The 21,592-nt window shown below is 47.7% G+C and overlaps 1 protein-coding gene across 5 annotated transcripts in view; it reads left to right on the forward strand.

Moving 5' to 3' along the window:
- Positions 1-21,592, forward strand: part of HEG1 (heart development protein with EGF like domains 1) — a 49,126-nt gene that overhangs the window by 15,122 nt on the left and 12,412 nt on the right. For 2 of the 5 annotated variants that reach the window (XM_017740200.1, XM_017740195.1), the window contains exons 2-13: positions 6,034-6,309; positions 7,321-7,602; positions 7,924-8,196; positions 9,228-9,533; positions 9,944-10,261; positions 10,786-11,112; positions 12,007-12,309; positions 13,004-13,558; positions 13,915-14,256; positions 15,205-16,569; positions 19,128-19,247; positions 20,857-20,951. In XM_017740200.1, the coding sequence (XP_017595689.1) occupies positions 6,105-6,309; positions 7,321-7,602; positions 7,924-8,196; positions 9,228-9,533; positions 9,944-10,261; positions 10,786-11,112; positions 12,007-12,309; positions 13,004-13,558; positions 13,915-14,256; positions 15,205-16,569; positions 19,128-19,247; positions 20,857-20,951 (4,491 nt within the window). In that variant the 5' untranslated portion in view covers positions 6,034-6,104. The remainder of the gene's footprint in view (positions 1-6,033; positions 6,310-7,320; positions 7,603-7,923; positions 8,197-9,227; positions 9,534-9,943; positions 10,262-10,785; positions 11,113-12,006; positions 12,310-13,003; positions 13,559-13,914; positions 14,257-15,204; positions 16,570-19,127; positions 19,248-20,856; positions 20,952-21,592) is intronic. The other 3 variants (XM_017740196.1, XM_017740198.1, XM_017740199.1) reach the window with 3 other exon arrangements.

The raw sequence follows: 21,592 nt of genomic DNA on the forward strand, positions 1-21,592 counted from the left end.
TTTCTCCCCCCCCCCCCCCCATCTTTTTTGCAGCCAGGATGTTTTTTCTTGCCTTTTTATTGTTCCAATGACCTAGCAACTCCACTTTGGTGGAGTCCTGCCAGGAGACTTCCTCCCCAAGCCGTCTGATAGTCTCCAGCAGCACTGCCCTCGGATGGGAGCAGAAGTTAAAATGACACCAGGCTGGGTCCCTGTGTGGCTTTTGCTCTGGCCTCAGGTGTGCTGGTGAGGGTTGCCTTCTCGACTAGAAAATCTTCCAGGGGACTTAAAAAACCCTAGAAAAAGGAAGGAGAACTGATCCATGGGTGATATTTTCTGTAATATTTCTGCAGGACATTACAGAAAAGCCTGGAGGGTTTTAGAAGTGAATTTGCTGATGCTGGGATTTAGTATTTGGGATCTATGGTGCAGGCAGGATAGCTGGGGACATTTCAGCATTGCAAGGTTGTGGGAGAGGGGATGGAGAGGAGCTGTGAGTGCTGAGTGAGCTGTGCAGATCAGGAGATTTATTTTGGCTTGGTTTTATTGATGTTTACTAGAAACAGTAAGAAAGAAATCCCTTTGGTAAGTGCTCCCGGGACCTGTCAGCTGGTGCTGCCTTCATCCTGCCCTGGAGCTGTGGGGGCTTTTCCCACATTAGTGCTGGAGGGACACTTCTAGGGCAGAATATAAACGATCTGTCAAGCAAGAAGAAAATAGCTGAGTTTGGCTTTCTGCTCAAGAAAGGCAGTCAGGACACGGGGCCTGGGGTGCTGGAGGTTCAATCTCCACTGGATGGATGGATAGATGGATTGAGATTTTACTGGAGCCTCAGCATGGTTATAGGTTTTTTGGCAGTATGGTAAGTCATGGCTTATCCCTGTTGGAGGTGGAATTTTATATAAATGTGTTTTTCAAAGACTTGATGATAAACCAGGACTCTTTTTTTTTTTTAATTCAGTTGCTAAAAGCTGTTTAAAAACAAAAGTCCATGAAAAGAGGTTCAAGGAGCTGCCCTGAGCCCTGGGCTGGTGATTTTCAGGCAGCACAGGTGGTCCCATGGATCCATGTGGTCTCCGGGATCTGTGGATTGAACCAAACTGCCCAAGAAAGATGAGTAAGAAGCTTAGGATTTCATGGGCTTGAGCTGGTGATCTGGGAGCTTGCACCTCCCCAGGGAAATGTTTAAGACACCAAAACTAAGAGACTATAAAGTGCTTGATAAGCAGAACAATATCCTGTTCCTGCACTGTGCAGGTTTTATCCCCAGTTGTGGGCACTCCATATGCGTATATCCCATGCTTTTGGAAAGGATAACAGATTTCTGTGTACTCTTTATCTTGGAGAACCTGTTTCCCTGATTTAGGATATTGCTTTTAAGAGCAGTGATTGGATCCTTTTTTTTTTTTTTTTTTTTCCTGATAGCATTTCTGAGCATCAGGCTCTGGGATAATGAAAGAAAGTGTAGGAAGCAAAAATGGTCTTTAGCATCCTCCAAGGTTTTACAGGTCCTGGAGGGGAGGTGATGTGGAAGTGCAGTGTTTTTGTGTCATAAAGCAGAACTGCAAGCAAGGTGCCCTGGCTTGGCACTGGAGTGACTGAGGACAATGCTGTCCCCAGACCCGTGGGCACCATGTGGACCTTGGCACTCAGAGCTTGTAGGGGCTGCTGCTGGCATTAAATCCCCATCACTTTTCTTGAGCTGACATATTAAAGCTCCAGTCACCTTTATTGCCTGCATAAATCCTTCCTATTATGGTTAAAATGACTGAAGGTCCTGTGAATTGTTGTACTGCTCTGCCTGGGGCCCAGTGGGGAGAGGATGAGGAGCAGAAGGACCAGAGCAAGGCACTGCCATGGAATGTGTCTGTACAGTACCACATCCAAACCAACCCCCACAGAAGGGTGAGAGGCTCTGGCAAGGCTTCTGCACCTCTTCTCTTCCCTATACACCCTCTCTTGCTGCCTTTCTTAATCCAGACAGAATAATTCCTTGTATTGATATAAAAAAATGAGCAGAACAGGGTTGACCACATGTGGTTAAAAACCTCTTGCATTTTTCCCGCACTTCGTGCACACGAGGGACCTTCCCTGAGCAGTATTATCAGCGTGTTTATGCTCAACTGACCCATCTCAAGTATGAAATTTTTTTAAGCTCCATTTCAGCCCCCCCTGCTCACCCCCCTGCCTTGAACTGCTTCTTTCAGAGCAAGAACAAGGAAGGAAATTGAAAATCCCAGAGAGCCCTGGACGGTCCAGATTTAGGGCTTTAGCTTTTGTTCGCACAAACTCACTTGGCTCCCAACCGGCCTCCACCCATGATCCCGACATCCGCAGCAGCCGTTCAAAACAGAGCGCAGAGCCCGGCCCCGGCAGGGACCGGCAGCCGCCCCCCGCCACCGCTGCCCCGGCTCTGCTCCCCGCTTCTTCTCCCGTGCAGCCTGCCTTTCTTCCTAACCTTCTCCTACAGCCAGCAAGGAGTTTTCTAAGTTGGGATGAGTTTTTTTTTCTCCCCTCCGCGAGCCTCGGATGATGTTAAGATTATGCAACGTTAACAGATGTGGGGTTTGCAATTATAGCTGCCTGTCCTCGGGAGGAGCCTGCTTTCGCTCCACGCGCGCTCCGCTCGCCATGGGATGCTCCCGGGGTGGCCCGCAGCCCTGGCAGAACAGCCGCTGCATGGGCGGCCCTACCGGGAATGGTCCCCCGGGAATCACCACCCTCTCGAGGAGGGACTGCTCCGGGTGAAGGGCCACTCTGGACAGCCAATCCACTGCTCCCGGCTTTCCTTCTGTGAGAACTCAGATTAAATTTGCGTTCCCCAGTCAAGAAAGTATTTTTCTGCACTTCGAGGGGGAAAAAATCCCATCTGCAGGGAAGCAATGGGGCTGGGATAGCTTGTGGTGTGCCTTGGCTGGCTGCAATGCTCCTGACAAATGCTGCCTGCGGGGATGCTGCTCTCCTGGCATTAGCAGGATACATCCCTCCTCCCTCCCTGCCCTAAGATGTCTGTGTGCCACCACAGTCACTGCAGAAAACCTGCATTATTGTGCCACTTTTTTGGTGGTGTGCTGACCCGTGGTTGGGCTGTGAACATCACCACAATGCTGCCTTGGTAGCAGCCATCTCTGAAACAGGTCAATGCCTGTGCTGTGTCAGGGATGGAGAGAGAAAATTGTTGGCCCAAAAGGGATTTTTCAGGAGTCTCACAAGGTAGATATCCAACTGGGCTGCCAGGGGCCAGCCCAAAGCCTTGAGAAATCAGCTGGAACTTGATCTGTTTGTCCTGGCTGAGCTGTGTAACTCGGCTCACAGCAAGCCACAGACTTGTTATGTTTGCAGAGAAAAAGTAACTCCGAGCCTCGACCTGTCTGGTGAGCATCACTGCTAGTTTTAACTGGGAAGGAAAACACCGATCCAGTGGGTGGCAGGGTTTTGTGCTGGAAGTCAAATATTTCTCAATGGCTGTAATTAAGTGGAGTTAAACTGTGGAAAGCTGTTGGCAGCTTAGGATGTGACAAAATTGTTAGTGACAGATCAGTACCTCAGCTAAAGGGCCACTCTCTTTTAATTCCTTAATGCATCAGGGGAGGCCAGATGGTCCCGTGGGGATTTTTTCTGGAAGAAGTTTGATCTGGTCCATCTGATCCAGAGGAGGGTCGTCTTTGAAGTCTTAATTTTTGCAGACAAATCAAAGAGGATGTTGTGGTTATCTTGGCACTTCTGGCAGGCTTGATGGATGTGAGATTTCAAGTCTATTTTGTTGAACAACACGATATTTTGGGTTTCCTTACTACATGCTGTGGGTTGGATTTTCCAAAGTGGCTCGTGCTCCGCATCCACCAAACTGGGGAGCTGAGCCCATGCTGGCATGAGGTTTTCCTCCCTGCACCAGGACCTGGCATACCTTGCAGGGCAGAATTAAAAATGCCAGATGACTCTAAAAAGCCTGTGTAAATAATACCTTCTTATTCAGCCCCTCCACTCCCTGGCTGCACTCAAAGCCAGGTTTGCTGGCGCCCACAGTAAGGGGAAGGATTTTGCTCCGGTTTATTCCCAGCAGCTCTGCAGAGCCAAAAGAGGATAGAGAAAACTCCGAGGTGGATTTGCAGGGCAAACAACCACCAGATAAGCAAACAGCAGTGTTTTACTTTTGAACTGGTCTCATTCAGTCAAGGAACATAGCTGAAGGCCCTGCTTGCTGGCATTTCCAGGATTACTTTTTAAGAAGTGGCAGTGAAATGCCTGCTGCAGTGTCATGCTGTATATTTTAGCCTGCCTGTCTGGAGCCCTTGCTGACAAATGAGTTGGCAACCTGAGAAAGCAGATTTCCCTCTGTCTATCCTCAGCCCTAAGGGTTTCTTTAAGCATCTGCTGCTTTGCCTTCTCTTCGTGCAGCAGAGCTGGCCACAGGCTTTGCAGGCAGCCCGGGCTGCACAGCTGAAAGCTTTTAGTGAGAGGGGGATGAAGAGACATTCAGAGCACTGCCCTCCAACACAGCCACACTTTCCGGGGCTACTATAAATGGACTTGTGGGCTACAATTACAGGCTGGGTATTGGCTTGCAAATGAACATAGCAAGCATCCCCTGCCACTTCCCATCCCCTTGTCCAACTGGTGAGGACTAGAACCTTGTCCCATGAGACAGGAGGTGGCTCACAGTGGGCTCTGGGTGGCAGTGGCTGCTCAGTGTGCTCGGCACCCCAGCCACTGAGAGGGCTGCCAGTAAAGGTACCCCAGGGGCTCTGCTCCACTACAGCTCTTGTCTCCTTGGCCCACATGGGGCTCAAGCTGCCAGGATGAAATACAGACTGTCCTACCTACCCCTCTATTTTTTGGTGAGTTCTCACTGAAGCTACTGCAGATGGATAGAGGACACCATTTCTGAAATTGCCACCTCTATTGTGGCAGGTGCAGCAACTCCGAAGAAGACGTACAAGACAAGGAGGAGGTGTCCCATAGGTGTTTCTCTTGAACATGCAATTTTCTTACAGAAAATGTTTGGAGGACCAGAATAGGTTTAACCTTTGACATCAGAGCTTTTGGGCAGAGACTGACTGCCTTTAGTTTCTGCCTCTGGATGACATGCTCATGACAGAGACTGCATTTTGGTTATAAGGAAGATGGACAAAACCGGGACCTTGCTGTTTCGGATTTGGACTTGCTTGGACTTGTTGTGGGCTTTGAATGTCATCTGAGGCTGTGGTGCCAGCCAAGCCTTGGGACTGTAACACAGATGATGGCTGCTGGTTTTTGTGTGAACTGATGTGCAGGGAAATCCTCACAGCCCTGGGTGGTACCATAGGCTGAAAACCCTGATTCCTCGGACCACCACTCATGCACAATCTTCTTCTCCATCTTGTTTCTCATGTTCTGGTAGACATTAATGTTAGAAATGCCAAAATATTTCACCATCTTGGGGTGCTTTGGCAGCTGGGTGGTGCATATAATCCACACCATACACTGATCTCTTCTGTCCCCAGTGCCTCGTGGTGTCTGGATGGGTTATGCTGACCCTCCTGAATGCCTTGCAGCTCTCAGCCAGCTTTGTGCCAGCTCTCTGGAGGTGATGGGATTCGAGATCAGGTGTCCAGCAAGCACTGGCCAAGTGGAGAGAGGGGAGGAGCTGTGGGACCCTCTCCCCTCGATCTTACGTTCAGGATGGGGCACATGGGCTGTGCTGGGCTGTCAGCTCTGGAGACCTTCACACTCCTCCCATGGACTTGACACTGCGACTATTTCCATCAATTATTTTAAGACTTTCTTTTTTCTCCTTTCAAGATTTATTTCTCTTAACACAAAAAAATCCTGAGGGTGCTGAATTGAATTAATCTTGTGCACAGAGATGGGTTGTGGTATTTGGTCCCACAGACCAATCTAATTTCCACTGGTGCAAATCAAAAAATAAATTTCACGTCTGTGTTTTGATTATGCAGAATTTTTCTCTAGTGTAAGTAAATGAGCTCAGAGCTTGGCCTTGGGGTTACTGCAGTGAGCCGAGCCTGCACATCAGTGCTGATGAGATCTAAGTCTTTTTCTTGTTTCTTCTTTTAGTTATTGAAAGCAGCCATCAGGAGAGAAGTTCAAGCACAGAGACAAGGACTCCTGGTGCTCCCCTGGACAGCATGGAGCTGGTGATGATGCTGGCTGGAAGCAGGGAGTGGGCATGGCTGCCTGCCAGGCACAGGGTGGTGCCAGCAGCAAGCAGGGTCACGGGGCACACTGGCCCCCCTGCCAGTGATGGGGATGTCACCCCTCCAGGAGCAGGATCCCCAGAGAACCCATCTGCTGGGACAGTGACCCACCTGCTCGCCCACAGCCATCCTTCTGGTGAGTTTAATGCATGTGAGAGTCCCTGTTCTGTTCCCAGTCCCTGGACTGAGCATAGCGAGTGGGTTAGGAAGAATTCCTGCCCCACAGCTAGAAATGTGGATTTTTAAGGGAAATACAATCTCAGGAAAGCTGATTTTGTTTTTTTTAACATTGCAACGAAGCTGATTCTCAAGAGCTGCCACTGTTTTTCACCACCCAACAGTATCCAGAGAGTCCTGCCCATCCACTGAGCTCAGGGGCTGTGCAATGGTTGGAGACCCCTGGGCATCCCCACACCTCCTCCCAGCAGGAGGTGAACACCATCTCAAGCCCAGCCTAGGATAAAAGAACTCATCTTAAGTAAAACAACTCATACCTGACCAGCTGTGTCGATGATTTGTAGCCCAGGTCCTCACATGGAAATCCTGCAAGTGAACACTTACCTTTGGGCTTGTCCGTAATATTCAGTCATAAGTAAACCAGTGTACTCTTTTAAGCATGAACTTAAATCAAGGCCTGTTTCTCACAGCAGCAGGACAAAGCTGTGCTGATTGCCCTGTCCCCACATCAGTTTTTTCCTTAATATCCCCAGCTGAAATAAGATATAAGCATAGAGGTTTTTTTTTAACTTTTTAAGTCCTTGGGCTTTTTTCTGCTTGGGGACTAGAATGTGGAGCTGGCATGCCCAGGCTGCCAGCTGTGGGCTGTTCTGGCACTGGCTCCTTGCTGCCTGCTCCATTTTTAATGTCTCTAAAAAAAAAAAAAAAAATCTGTTTCTTTTGCCACGAACAAATGAAGACAATGTTTAAAATGCCATTATTTTTTGGCGACAGAAACCCTCTGTTCCCATCAATCCCTCCTGCAGTGAAACTGTGCTCTGTAAAACAGAGGAAACATGAGGGATGCAGCTGTTACCCTTCCTATTGCATGTGGTAGGGCTGGGTACCACTGCAGGTGATGCTGCTGCCACCCAGCTGAGACAAAGGAACTTTTCCAGAGCAACATGACCCTCTCCCTGTTGCTTTTCAGACCCTGGAAGCCATCACCATGCTGCAGGCAGGCAGGAGAGAGGCAAGAGGGCTCTGGCTTCTCCCAACACCCCTGGCGCTGCCGGAGGGACACCACCAGGCTTGGAAGCTGTCAGCACCGACTCAGCTGAGGGGATGCAGGGCGGGGTCTGGGAGGTGTCAGGGTTTAACAACACCATGAGGACAGTGCTGCTGCCTTCATCTTCAGAATCTCATCACTCAGGTGAGCCATCCCAGTTCAGCCTAGGAACACTGGGAAAATATTCCAACACCTGGGAACAAGGTGAATGCTGCTCCCCAGAGCAACCAGCATTGGTTAAGCCTGGTTTTCCTGCGTTGTAGAACTTTGTGGATCCAGCTCTCCATCCTCACCGTGCACTCAGGGCAGTTTTCTGGCTTGCTTTATGCACAAGGATGGAGAGAAGAATCCATGTGGCTTCTCCTGGTATTCAGAATTATGAATTACTTGGTGCAGCTTCCAACCACAAAGTTGCTGTAGGCATAGTGCAGACAGGGGACTGAGGGGCAGGGGAAGGGTGACAGTGGGGGATGGTGTGTGGGCACATCTCTGGGTTCTCATCTGCTTTCCCCCATTGCCTTGCAGGCACTGACAGCCTCTCTCAACCAGTGAGCAGCTGGGGGGGCACAGAGCTGGGCAGCAGCCCTGCCATGGGCACTGCAGCGGCTTCACCCAGCCCCTTGGGGAGCAGCCCCAGCACCGCCCTCCCCGGCTCCCTGGGACAGCCCCAGGCCTCCTCCCAAGCTTCAAGTACCCAGACTGGTGCAGAGCACATCATGCTACACCCCAGGGGTGCCATGGGGAACTCCACCAGCCCTTTGCTGACAGCATCACCTCCCACGGACAGCACTTTCGGAGGTGAGCTTTGCTGGCCTTTGTTTCATAGCTTTAAAAAGCCATTTTATAGTTTTTGCTTTCCTGAAACAGAGGAGATGCGCTGTTTTGCATGTGCTCTGTTTTATATTATTTGGATGGTTAGCTGAAATTCACTGCTGAAAGCAGGAAAAAGCAATGGAAAAAATAATTTGATCCAACACCCCCCCAGCATTTTCCACTTAAAAAAAATAAAGTTCTTTGGATGTTATCACAGTGTTTTCTGCAGGGTGGATGTCTGCAGCTGTGGAATACCTTCACTGGGCCAGTGCCAGCTGTACAACAAGGGCAGCTCTGAGCCCCATCTGACCTGTGCCCTGTACTTAGCAACTTGCTCAAGAAACCTGAGATCCCTGGGCTCCATGGCTTCCCCTTGCTTGCTCTGCAGCAGCCAATTTCTGGAGTTCTCAAAAACGGAGACTTTGCCCAGCTCCACATGAACTTACTGAAAACCTCAGTGTTGCCGAGTCCTTATCCTTTGTTCAGGGCTTTCCAGGAGCAAACACATCTCCAGGGTTCTCACACTGACACAACCCTTCCCTCTGTCACAGGTGTTGGGAGCAGCACTGGGGCTGCAGGAAACCTGAGATCCAGTATCTGAAGGACAGTGCCCTACTAAGCCCTGGGATGTGTAGTGAGCTGCAGGCTCATGTGGTGCCCCAGCCACAAAAAAAAAAAAAAAAAAAAAAAAAAAAAAAAAAAAAAGGTCTGAGCCTGTTTCCAGCAATATTAGAGCAAAGGTGGGATTTTAAAGGCAAGTCCCTGCAGTCCTTGTCCTGTGGGGTATTCCGCTGTCTGGGCCACCCCACTCTCACAAAGCCTGGCAGCAAGCCCTGGGTTTTGTACAAGGTCTTCCTGTGGTGAGGGGAGTCATGCCTTTCCAAAAGAGCACTTTGTCCAGATTGAAAACTTCCTAAGCTTAATGTCTGTATGCGTGCTGTAAGCATCTGGGAAGAAAATGGATCCATCTGTTTATAATTTCATATGTATAAATCCATTTTTTTATTGTCCCATAGCCGTTGGAAGCAGCTACCAGCCATCCGACAGCTCAGCTACGGAGAGGAGAGGTTTGGATTTCCATACTAGCACCTCCGTTTCCACAACAGGCACCAAGGGTGGAGGGAGGACATTAAGATCTCTGCCAGCCAGCACCAGGCTGGTCACCATGGCAGAGATTTCCACCTCTGGGACTGAAATCACCAGCTCTTCAGCCCAGAGCCAGACCCCTGGGATGTCTGTGGGTGCCCAGGGTGGTGGAGGCAGAAGTGTCACAGACCCATTGCTCACAGGCTCGCCGTCTGCTTCAGAAAGTGCTTCCACAAGTGAGTTTTGATAGATAGCTGTATACCTCAGAACTCTTATTTAAAGACTCTTTATTAACAAAATACATCCGTTTTATTTTAAAGAAAGGAGGAATAATATTGTATTTGGCACATTCTGTACATTTAAAAACATTTCACAGAAATGAAAGTATGGATAAATATTATTCTTGTTGGAAGGGGAGGATAGATTTTCCTTGAAAACTTCCAGTTGAATTTTTCAAGCAATAACTTCAGCAGTTCCTACTCAGAGACCACTTTTTCCCCCTGTCTTAATCATTTCCCAGTATTAAATATTTCTGTATTGAATATTCACACATACATTGTCTACATCTACTGATAGTGGGATGGAACCTACCCAACAGTTTTTATTTATGTTTATGCAGTTTTGGCTTTCTTTTCTCCTATTTCAGCTTTTAGCAGCAATTATGAACCCCCCAAGAGCATCCCAGGTGCAGAAGAGGTGACACTGCACTCGGACCCTCAGGGTGCTGACATGTCCAGCATGGCAGTGGGGACACCAATGTCCCCAGAAAATGGCCACACAGCTGGGGTGACAAGGGACTCTGCCACCAGCACTGACCCCCCAAGCTCTTCGGGCAGGACCTCCTCTTCCTTGAGGAATGGGACACATCATCCCAAAGGTTCACGGGAAGGCACCGATCTCCCAGGCCCTCCTGGGAGTCCTTTTCTCACAAGCTCCCTCTCTGCCTCTGAAGGTCCTTTCCGAGGTAACTTTGTTAGTCTGAAAGCTGTCTGCCTTGGGGCTGGATGAGATTTCACATCCCTGCGCTGCTTTTCTTCAGATATGGCCATCAGTCATTTTTGGATACATGGATGTTTTTATTATTGGCTGCACTGGGCTGGCAGTGGGGCGGGTGGGAAGGGGGAGAGTAGAGCTCAGCTTTTGGGTGAAAAAGTGAGAAACATTGATGTTCTTGTTGCTAATGAAACTCCTGTCCTGGGAAAAGCATTAGAAATACTAAAAGGGTTAGAAATACGTGCATACACGTTCCTTGCCAGAGACACTTGCTGGGGTTTTGCAGCTGTCAGCTGGTGCTACATCTGCCATGCAGGCTGGTCTGTAGGACATGGGCTTGAGATTTTCATGGCTTTTTTTGAGGCACATGTGCCTGTACTTAAGAGATTCACCTCTTCCCAGAGAAACACCTTCAGTTTCTCAATGGGCGCTGAGCAAACAATCAAATGGATGGTTCTGGATGCATAAATCAAACCTGGTGTTGTTGTATCTTAGGTGCCAGAAGCAGCCACCGACCAGAGGCAGAGAAAACCTCCCTTCCTTCCTCTGCCACCAACGCTCCCATTTCAGCCGTGTCCAGCAGCAGCAGCAGCAGTGGGAGGCCCCCCAGGTCTGCCTCAGGCAGCAGCCTCTGGGCAGCAGCAGAGGGCTCCACGTCCAGCAGTGGCACGCACAGGACGCTGGGCACAACCCAATCCTTGTCCACATCTTCTGTGAGAGAGACCGACAGAGCTCAGGGGTCCACAGGAATGACAGATTTCACCGAGGTGGCAGACTCTTCCCTAACACACTCTCACTCTCCTTCGGAAGGTCCTTCCCCAGGTGAGCTAACGCTAGAATTGAAATACCATTTTTTTTATAAGCCAAAGGAGGACTGTTCCTGCAGCTTGCACTTGCCTGACTCTTTCCTGCTATGCAGAATATACTGTTTGGAAGGATGCAGTGTGATTTTGTCTGAAATTATTCAGCTCTTGCTTGACCAAAAAAATGTGCTTTAGGTTTTTTTTTTTACAGAAAGGGCACATGTAGAAAGTTTCATTATGCCAAGAAAAATAATTAACTTCCAATTCACAATCCCTTTTTTACTATCTCCAGTTACTATCTCCATGTTACAGACAAGAGAACTAATCATGTGAGGATTAGATCATGTCCCTGCAGTCCCAGGGATCAGACTTCAGTTCCTACCTTCTGTCCTACTTCTTGGACCATGCTGCTTCCCAGAAATTGAACCAGCTCAACAAATTTGAGGCAACTTTGAATGTGATCTCTAAGGTCATTCATGCTGCTGTTTGGTCCTAGTCCCTACTGTGGTGCTGAAGGGGTCTGATCCCCCTGATTCTGTTTCTTCAGACTTCTCTAAGGCCTTCACACTGCTCAGGGTAGTGCCTTGTCTGAACTGATTTCCAGGCTTTTCTGGGTTGTCACGGTATTTGTTCTAGCAGCATGGAGTGCACTCAGGCACATAATGGTGAAATCAAGTGCACAGCATTAGTATTTCAACAGTTTTTATACAATAGCACTTTTCTCAGCATCACACTATGTTTTTTAGAAGACAAATTTTTGTAGGAAGGATTTACATCTTTGGAAATTGACATCTTCTCATATTTTCTACTTGTGTTTGTACTTGCTGCCTCTGGGTGCTACTGGAGGAAAGCTTATTTTTATTTATAGTTTCATATGTGTAAAAATGTAACTTGTTTCTTTATCACATTTTAGCTACTGGAAGCAGCCATGTGTCATTCAGCATCCTGTCAACAGAGCAAAGAACCAATTTCCCCACCACCAGCACCTCCGTTTCCACAACAGGCACCAAGGGTGGAGGGAAGACGTTAAGGTCTCTGCCAGCCAGCACCACGCTGGCCCAAACAACAGAGATTGCCACCACTGGTACTGAAAACATCAGCTCTCCAGGCCATTCTCAGTCTTCTTTGGGAACCCAGGATGCTGGTGGCAGAGGTGCCACCGTGTCGTCCGTGAACCCATTGCATATGGGCTCTGCTTCAGAAAGCAATTCCCCAGGTGAGCTCTGACCACACAGCAGACACCCAGCTGCACGGGGAGTGAGGGCATGCTAGAAGGTGCTGGATGATGCCATTGGACATTACGGATGAAAATTTCAACTTCCAGAGAAAAGCGCATAATCTGTCTCTTGCATTTAGCCACCAGGGAAAGCCAGCCTTGCTGCCAGAGTGGTCTGGCCTCGAGATTGCTGTGTTTTCAGAGACAGTACGATTTTAAGACTGCCCCTTTGGCTGTGTTTATACAAGTGGGAGCAGCACCAGTCATTCCTGACTGCCACCCTGGGGTGCAAAGGTGGTATTTGCTGATCCCGTACAAGCCTGCCATGCTTTCTTTTGAGTACCAGGGATTTGGGTGCTGTGTAACCTCCCCCTCACTCACTGCAGGTGCAGAGGTGATAGTGTGGGTGCCTGGTGCCAGGTCAGACCTGCAGTACTGGGAGCAGAGCTGAAGGGAAGCAAACCCAAAAGTGCTCCCATGTCTTGTTCCCAGTGCCATCTCCAGGGTGCCTTGCTGTGAGCAGCCCCTCCTAGCACAGGAAAAGGCTGTGCCTTCACAGTTAGCATTTTCCACAGGTTTAGGTTTTCTGCCACATGCCCTCTGTGCCCTCAGCCTGAGGGTGGTGATGGAAGAGAGCACACCTGCCCCTTTATAGCTTAGGGTGCATAAATAATTTTGCTTTGCCTTTTCTCAGCAGAAAACACCTCAGCAATGGGAGGACGCCTGCCTCTCACCAGTACACCCAGTGTGGTGTCAACTACTGCCAGTAAGGAGAGCAGCACAGTGCTGGTGTTGGACCCCCACAGACCTTCCAGTGCCACAGGGAGCTCCGCTCCCACTCCGCCCCACACCAGCACCTTGGACACTGTCCTGCTGTCCTCATCGGCAGCAGAGCCTGGGAAGCAGAGTAATGTTTCGCAGAGTGGTGCTGGACTCAGTGAGCTTCCAACAAAGCTGCTGCCTGCATTTTCTCCCAGCATTTCAGTGCCTTCACCTTCAGCCACACTCTTCGTCCACAAGGAGGGGACATCTCAAGCCCCAGGTAGCCACAGCATGTGGAGCACAGAAGCAGAAAGCCTCACATCTCATCCTGACACAGCTGGGGACACCCACACTGGCCCTATCCCATCCTCCACGGTGTGGCCTGGCGTGAGACATGTGTCATCTGGCCGAGCAGGATCCCCAGAGCCCAAGGGCACCCTTTCATCCAGGGTCTTCACCTACTCCTCGGCTGCTGGTGAACTTTCCAGTGAGTTTTTCTGAACTCTGGGGGGGCATTTGACTGCCTCTCCCTTTCCCTCCTCTGTGGGATTGGTATGACACAGCTGTTGCAGGTGTCATGGGCAGCATTTATAAGTGGTCATGGTTCTGCCCAGTGGTGGTGTTTATCTGCAGCTGCTGATGCTTAACAGAAAGGGTCTTACTCTTGAGAGATGTAGCTTGTTGCTGTAGGACACATCGATTGCCTGTCTGGGTTGGGGTGATAATTATAAATAACATAAACCTACCACTATGACTCTAATGGTACTGATTCCTCTGTATTTGGACAGTCCTGTCTGCTCTGAGGTGATAAAATCAGATGTCTGCTTTTCGATCCTTTTCCAGCCATTGGCAGCAGCCATCGCTCCGTAAGCAGCTCAGGTGCTGAGGAGAGGATGTCCAGCCCCATCACCGAACCCGTGTACAGTTCATCCACGCCTGCGGGTGGTGAGGAGAGCATGCTGCACTCAGTGACACATGGCACACTGGCTGGTGGCACAGAGAGCTCTTCTTCCCATGCTGAAGCTTCCAGCTCTCCAGAGCCATCTGAGCCAGCCCTGGTGGCGCAGGGCAGGACAGCCAACATCTCCAGCAGCGGCAGGGGTTTCGCAGGCTTTGCAACAGAGACGGTCTTCGTACATTCTGCCAAGATACCCACTTACTCTTCTTTCCAAAACGATCTCACAAGTAAGTTGACGTTTCCTGGTGTACATCTGGGGGGAATTCACAGTGTCCTGTTTTTCAGGATGTTGTACATAAAGTTCTCGTTCATTACTACGTGCAATACCACCTGTGGGTTAACTCAGGGGGATGTTTCCATTAAAAGACTCAAATCCAGACCCCACACAGATGGGGAACTGTTCCAGAAGTGGAGCCATAAACCCTCCTGTTTTGAGGGCCGCATGACTTTTTTTTGCATCCTAATTGGTTTCTTTTGAGTGATGCTTTCAGAAGTGTTTCGTGATGACCTAAGTCAATTGTAGAATGAAAACAAATTTTCCATACCCTATTTTATTTTTTTAAAGTTGGCTGAACTTAGCTGTACATCCCGAAATTGGCATTATAAGATTGATTGCACCTTTTATGATAAATAATCTGAATTTTTTTGCAGACTGATGCAAAGTTTTGAATCACTGGGTTCATGATAAGCTGCAAATTAACATAATGTAATAATTTCATCCTGCAGAGGCATGAAGTTCACTGTGTCTAAAAACAAATTGACTGAACAAGATGGATATTCTGTAGATGGGAATGGAGGATAAGCGGGAGAGGATATGAGTTTTGTAAATTATGAATGATAAAGAGAACAGTTGGGTTTTCCTGCTTAGCTTGCCACAAATATCATGGAATGTTAAGAGCTCGATCACTTTAGGAAAGCAATATGTTAAGAACAGTGATTTGGAAACCTGCACGTTTCATGGGACTCTTGTGTCTGTCAGGGTTCACCATTTTAGAATCAATTAAGGAGTGCGTAAGACTCCTAATCCCATACCCATGCTTGAATGGTGCTTGAAATTTTTAGAAAAGCATGGACAGGTTCACAGACAAGAACATCTTATTTAGCAAGCGGTTTTAATGTGACATCAAAATACTTTCATATTACTCTTTCTAATATTTTTTGTCCTTTTGCTCCAGACTCTTCAGGTAGCCATCAGCCAGTCAGTAGCATCGATGCTGAGAAAAGGACCTCGGTTTCTCACACAGATGGCACATATATTTCAACCACATATACCAGAGGAGGAGAAAGGACCCTTCTGTCTATCTCCAACAGCAGCACCTCTGCTGACTCCTCAGAAAGTTCCACCTTTTTTTCTGAAATTTCCAGCCCTTTTGATGCATCAAAATCATCTGTGGCTCATGACAGGCAGACCAATGCATCAAACAGTAGCAGTTTTGTTGGACCATCTACGGAGCCATTGCTGGTGCACCCTTCCAAACTGTTGACTTCTGCTTCTACAGACAGCATAGAAAACACAACTCACTTCAACACTGACACCGAATTGTTGGCCACTGACAGATCGTCTCTCTCTTCATCAGCATTTCCCGCCTCTTCCTCAGTGTCATCCCTGCAGCACTCACTGTCATCAACACCACCACCAACTCGTCTGTTTACACTGTCAGAACCACCTGAGCTACGCTCGCCCTCTGTGATGGCATCTTCACCCCCTCTGCAGGCTTTGTCATCCTCCTTGCCCACTTCCACCTTGCCCTCCCCATCTTATTCATTAACATCTTTATTGCCTGTGTTTTCATCACCCTCATCCATCTCGCAGTCCAGCGACAGTGATCAAGCAAGCACCACTGTGGTTACGAATGTGGTCATGCAGCTGCCCTCCACAGCTGCCACAGCTGGAAGCTCACCCAGAGAGACCAACAAGCCCAATGTCACACACCAGCCCCAAAACAGCACCACCTTCACCCCCACCAGGTCACCTCTTTCTACAGCACCCATGGAGCTGCTTGGTGGACGCATCGTGTCCGTGTCTGCCCCCGTGACAGTAACAGAGACTGTCTTGCCTGGAGATGCCACCACCCAAGGGGACAGCTTTGGGAAGGCAACACCACAGCTCACCACGGCCAGTGTTGCTCCATGGGTTGGTCCAACAGATGCACCCCTTAGTCCTTCACCAAGTGCAACAAATCACAGCAACATTGTCCCCACAGTGGCAGTGACCACGGTGAAACCTCCTGTGCTGACAATGCCGGCCAGTCGCCGGCCCACCCCAGGTGAGGCCAGCACTGTGAAAGACCACAGGGCTCAGACACCCACTGCCACTAAGCACAGGTATACCACTGGTAAAAGCACAGAAGCTATGGATCCCACCCCTGCAAAGCCTGGCAAAGTCACTGAGGAAAACATGCCTGTTACAAGTCCTTCTGAAGCCCCTCCAACAACCAAGACCACTGTGAGCATTGCAACTACTTTGGCTGCTACCAAACCAACCAATGTTCCTCCGTCGAGCAGCACGGTCGGGCTGAGGACGTCACCTCCAGCAACAGGTAATGTGTACAATGGCTCTCACCAGTGGTGGGGCCAGGGACAAGCAGGGCAGGAATGCCTGGGTCCCACTTTAAGAGTTTTCAAAGACATGTGTGTGCATGTATGTATGACAAGTCTGCTGTCAGCAGAGTTTGAGGGCAACAACTCTGTCTCCATGCTGTTTTTTTAAGCTAAGGGTTTACCAATCATGTTGAATGGCTGAAATAAGGGTGAGTGCTTTGGTGAACATTTATGATAGAAAGGTTTAGCTGAAATTTGACAGTCTCAAGAAAATAAAGCTGATTGGCCTTCCAGGTAAGCACAGGATGCACTTTGTATTTGTTGATAGGTTAACGATAATAATTAATAATGATTGATATCTATCTTATTAATGAGAAAGTACAGTTGGCCAGCACTTGGTATTTGTGTTGAAACTGCTTCTCATATTGCAACCTATGGTTGTTTTCTCCCCACCTCACTAAACATTAATCTTCTACTTAGGGGCCTGATGCTTCTCCGGGTAGGCTATGTACCATAGTCTTACTGAGTGTGTTGTTACAGTAATTTATTACCACTGCCAGTCTCCTTATCTTCTCAAGTAAATATATTTGCTGAAGTCTTAAATGAAAGGAAATTGACTTTGTGTTTCAAGTTCAGAGCCTGGCCATCATGCTGCTGAAGGATACTGTGTGCGCTAAAGGCATTAATCTCAGTGAAATATTGGCAATAATATATACTCCATCCAATAATTAAGTATTTAAAGGTTACTTCTCAGGCTGATTGGTTTTAATTACAGCTTCATGCAAAAAAAATTACTTTCCTGAAATGAATTTTTTTAAATTGAAAAATTAAGATAATGAATCCTTTTTAGCAACTGATTCACACTTTTGCCAAATTACTCTTTCCTTTGAAAACCGAGATTTGCCGTTTACCAGAATGCAAAAGATCCTTCTGCTGTCTTGGACATGGTGCTTTGTACATGGGCAATCACTGCCCTGAGAGAAGCTGCCCTGGTCTCTGCTGTACAAAGCACAAACTGAAGGATGGCAAAGTGAAAGCCATGGTTTTAAATCACACCCACTCATTTCTAGATTAGAGTCACCAAATCTCCTTCTCGCTTGATGCTGAGGTAGCTGTGCCAGGCTAGTCCAGGCATGAGATTGCATCAAGTGGTGTGTCCCGGTGCAGAGGTTGGCTGTGGTGCTGTGGGGTATTGTGGTGACACCAGAAATGCACACACGGGTTTGGCTCTTGTGCTTCGTGCTTTAACCACAGAGCCTTTCTGTCACAGTATCCCGCAGTGGTAGGGAGGAGAAGAGAGATCCAGCAGACAGGAATTGTGCAGCAAGATTCCTTTATTTAATTACTTTACAACTCTTTTATAGAGTTTTTTCTTCATAGTCTAATTGGTCAAAGGATCAGCCACCCCTTGGGGTGATTGGCTAAAATCCTGAAACATCCATTGTCAAAATATTTTTCTACTGTACCATAAATAAAGCTTTGCAAGGTTGCAGGTGTTCATAGCTTATAGAACTCTGCTAATATCTTCCGTGAGAGAGAAAAATATCTCACGGGACTGGAAAGAAGCAAGAGAAGTTCTTGCTAGCAGCATATTGTATCCACACCTGTCCTTCCTGCCTCTGCTGCAGTGCTCAGCAGCAGCCACAAGATAGGTACAAGTGGTGTGTAAGATGTCTTGCTGGTCTTGTAGAGCCTTATCACTGACATGTCCACAGCCCTGCTTATGGTCTGCTCTTGTGGGCGTGTGTGATGTGTGTTTGTGCTCATGTAAGTTGTACACACACCAAAAGGACAGCCTTTTTTGACCTTTTTTTGGTTTTGGTTTTTTTTGAGAGGAAATATTGGATATATCCTTCAGAATTTGCAGTTTGAGTTGTGCAATCTGTGAAGCATCTGAGATTACAGTCCTTAATCCCCAGAGACACTGTATATCACAGCAGTGTCTGCTCCCCAAGGCCTTGCTCACCCAGCAGGAAGGGCACTGTGAGTGGTGGCACAGGTATCACTGCTGCGACCATCCCCAGGCTGGCATGGGAGGAGCTCTGGGAAAGGAGGTGATTGCAGCCTCCACCATTTCTGGGTAATCCCCAAACCAGATCAGTGCTCAAGCACTACCTTTGGAGCACAGAAACAGGGCTTGGATGAAAAGGGCAGGATTTTGGTGAAGCAGCCCATGCTCACATGTCTAACTTGGGCTGTTGAGGTTCCTTCTTTGGTCTTTTCATCCATAAACTGTTGGGTTGTTTGCCTTTGGAAAGAACCCTGAGATCTTCTGATGAGCAGTGCTGTAGCTAAGTTGGATGTTCATATTTACATGGATCCATGCTAGACCCCAAGGGCTTTTGAATGAATATTCAAGTGGTTTATATTTATTCTTTCAGCTCCTACAGAATAATTAGGAGCAGGATAAATAGTAAGTGCAAATGATGCAATGAAGCATCTGATAATGCTCAAGGAGTCACAGATGGGGAGCCAATTAATCTCTTTTAGCCCAACAGTTGATGATTTTTATGATTCTGTAACTATAGCCTGTTTTGGGGTTTTTTTGCTTTTGTAGAGGTGGATAAATGTCTTTCCAACCCTTGTCCTGCGCTGGCCACCTGCAACAACACCCATGGCTCCTACATCTGTCAGTGTCCTCTTGGATATGAGCTGGAAAAAGGAAAGTGCAATTTAGGTAAGAAAACAAAAGTGAAAAACCAGGGATGGAAATAATTATCTTTAATCTTCTAAAATAAATTGACTTAGGCTCAAACTAGTTCAGGAGCTTAATGTTTCTCCCAACCACCACTTTTATCGGAGCCTTTTAGTGTTTATACAAGTGTGGTGTCTAATGCCTGTCGTGTTGGGCTGCCTGGGGAGCAGGCAGAGAGGTCTAAGTACTTCCTAAAAATGCAGCAATGGAGTGGTGGGCTCAGGCTTGTTAGTAAGGACAGATGTGCCCCTTCTGTTCCTGATGTGTTTTACAACTCCCAAAAAGCATTCAGCAGCTTATCAGCCCTGCAAACTCCAGTGAGGGCACTTGGCTTGGGAGAAATGAGTGGGGCTATTGTGTAACCTGGCTTCAGTGGGATCAGCCATGTGTGGAAAGCTAAGCAGCCGTGAAAGTCTTTGTAAGATCAAGGTCTTGTTTCATACCTTTAGCATTTTTTTGGGCAGTTATTAGCTGGAACTCAGGTTCTGACCCCTTCCTTTCTATTAGAGGACTCTCAGTCTTAAGGATTTACAATATTCCATTGTAAAGGGGAATTTGTTTTCATAGATTTTCTTCTGACCCTTAATCAACGAGGTTTAGAGACATGGAAATTTTGCTAAGGAAGCATGGGTGAGGTGTCCCTGAAGAGTGTTTTGAAACATTTCTTCAAGTTGGAATGTGTCAGCTTCTAATTTAGAGGCTTGTTTTGACTATGCCTTGAACTGGGGTATGGGCAGATTATATAAATACTGTGAAGGTGATTCTCACCATAATTTTTGTCCAGAGTTATTACATTAGAGATGTCTGATACACAGTTTGTGCTGAAGATAGGCTCAATGGATGGGAAAAAAATGGGAAAGAATTGGAGACTTTATAACGTTATCTGCAACTGTATTTGTTTTTCTGGTGGAACATGAAGCTGGAGCTCTGAGTTCTTATTTCCACTGCGTATCTCATGACACTTAATACAAGATTTAGGGGTATTATCTCTGCAAGTCTGGACAACTCAGATTATTGCATTCTGCTGCTGTGAATCAAATATGAATCTAAGCACAGAAAAATGCATCTTTTGGACCTCTCTTCAAATGTCATTGCTCATGCTCTCCAGCAGTTTGAAAAATGAAAATGTCCTTTCTCCAGTGCTTTATTTTGACTTCCTTATTTGATTTCATTCCATTGCAGGGAGGGGTGAGAGATTTGACATGTTTACCCCAAATTATCCTAAGTAGCTTTGGTACCTGACAATGTCTTATTACTACATTTGCCCATCTCTCTCTGTGTTGAGGGATCTATTTAAGATAGTCTGTGTTTCTATATGAAATGTATGAACACTGAAGTGAAATGCTGTCTGTTCAGCAGCACTGAGCTCTGGAATTTGACTGGGACTGTGGGAACATTGCAGCAACCCTTGGGATAAAACCCAAGGCTGTGACTTTGCTTTATTGGGGCAGTGAAGCTCAGACCTGAGTTTTCTGTACGCCTTGTAAAGGGATATTTTATGCAAACAGCCTCTCATGTAAGAAAGATGAAAGCACATCTACACGTGGCACAGAGCTGTGTTCCAACTAACTTGTCTTACTCTCCTTTTTAGTGAGAATATTTATTGGCCAGGTTCCGCTGAAACTTAATATCACTCATGGGAAGTATGCAGAGCTCTTCCACGTTGAGAGGGAGATCCTGGAGATGGTGAGTGTCCTTGCTGGGACTTCAGCAATGATGATGGGACAAGTCCCCCTTCACTCCTCTTATGACTGTCACATTTCCCAGCCATTCAGTTGTAGCCATGTGGCTCTCGGTCAGTTGAGAGCCAGTGCTGGATGGACTGTTGGCTTCCCCATAGGCTGTGCCATCAATTGCTCCAAAAAGACCCATGGGCTGGGGATAGGTATGTCTCTGTGCAGTTTTTATCCAGATCACTGCATGCATGAGTTCATCCTGTTAGTGTTCCTGGGCTGGCTGCACTTTATTCCAACTCTTTGGAGTAGGTGATTTGGAGATGCTATCAAAGGAGGGAGGTGCTGGGTGGAGTCACTGTGATGCTGCCTGTACAGCTTGTGCTGAGGAGTAAATACAAACAACTGCACAGATCCAGGGTCAGGGAGGCTCCTTGGAAGATCTGCGGTCTCCAAGGGGGTTGCTTTGAGGTCAGCCTTGCATGGGGCTCTCTCCCTGCCGGCATCTGGCTCATCCCTGACCTTTGTGGTCATTACACAGCAGGGCCACAGGCAGATGCTCATGTCAAAATCCCCAGGTCTTTGTTCTTGTCCAAGGCTGTGCAGTGGTGATTTTGTCCATTCCTTACTGGCAACAGGGCAATGCATCTCTCT

Source organism: Corvus brachyrhynchos, unplaced genomic scaffold (assembly GCF_000691975.1).
Source record: "Corvus brachyrhynchos isolate BGI_N302 unplaced genomic scaffold, ASM69197v1 scaffold126, whole genome shotgun sequence".
NCBI classification, from domain to species: domain Eukaryota; kingdom Metazoa; phylum Chordata; class Aves; order Passeriformes; family Corvidae; genus Corvus; species Corvus brachyrhynchos.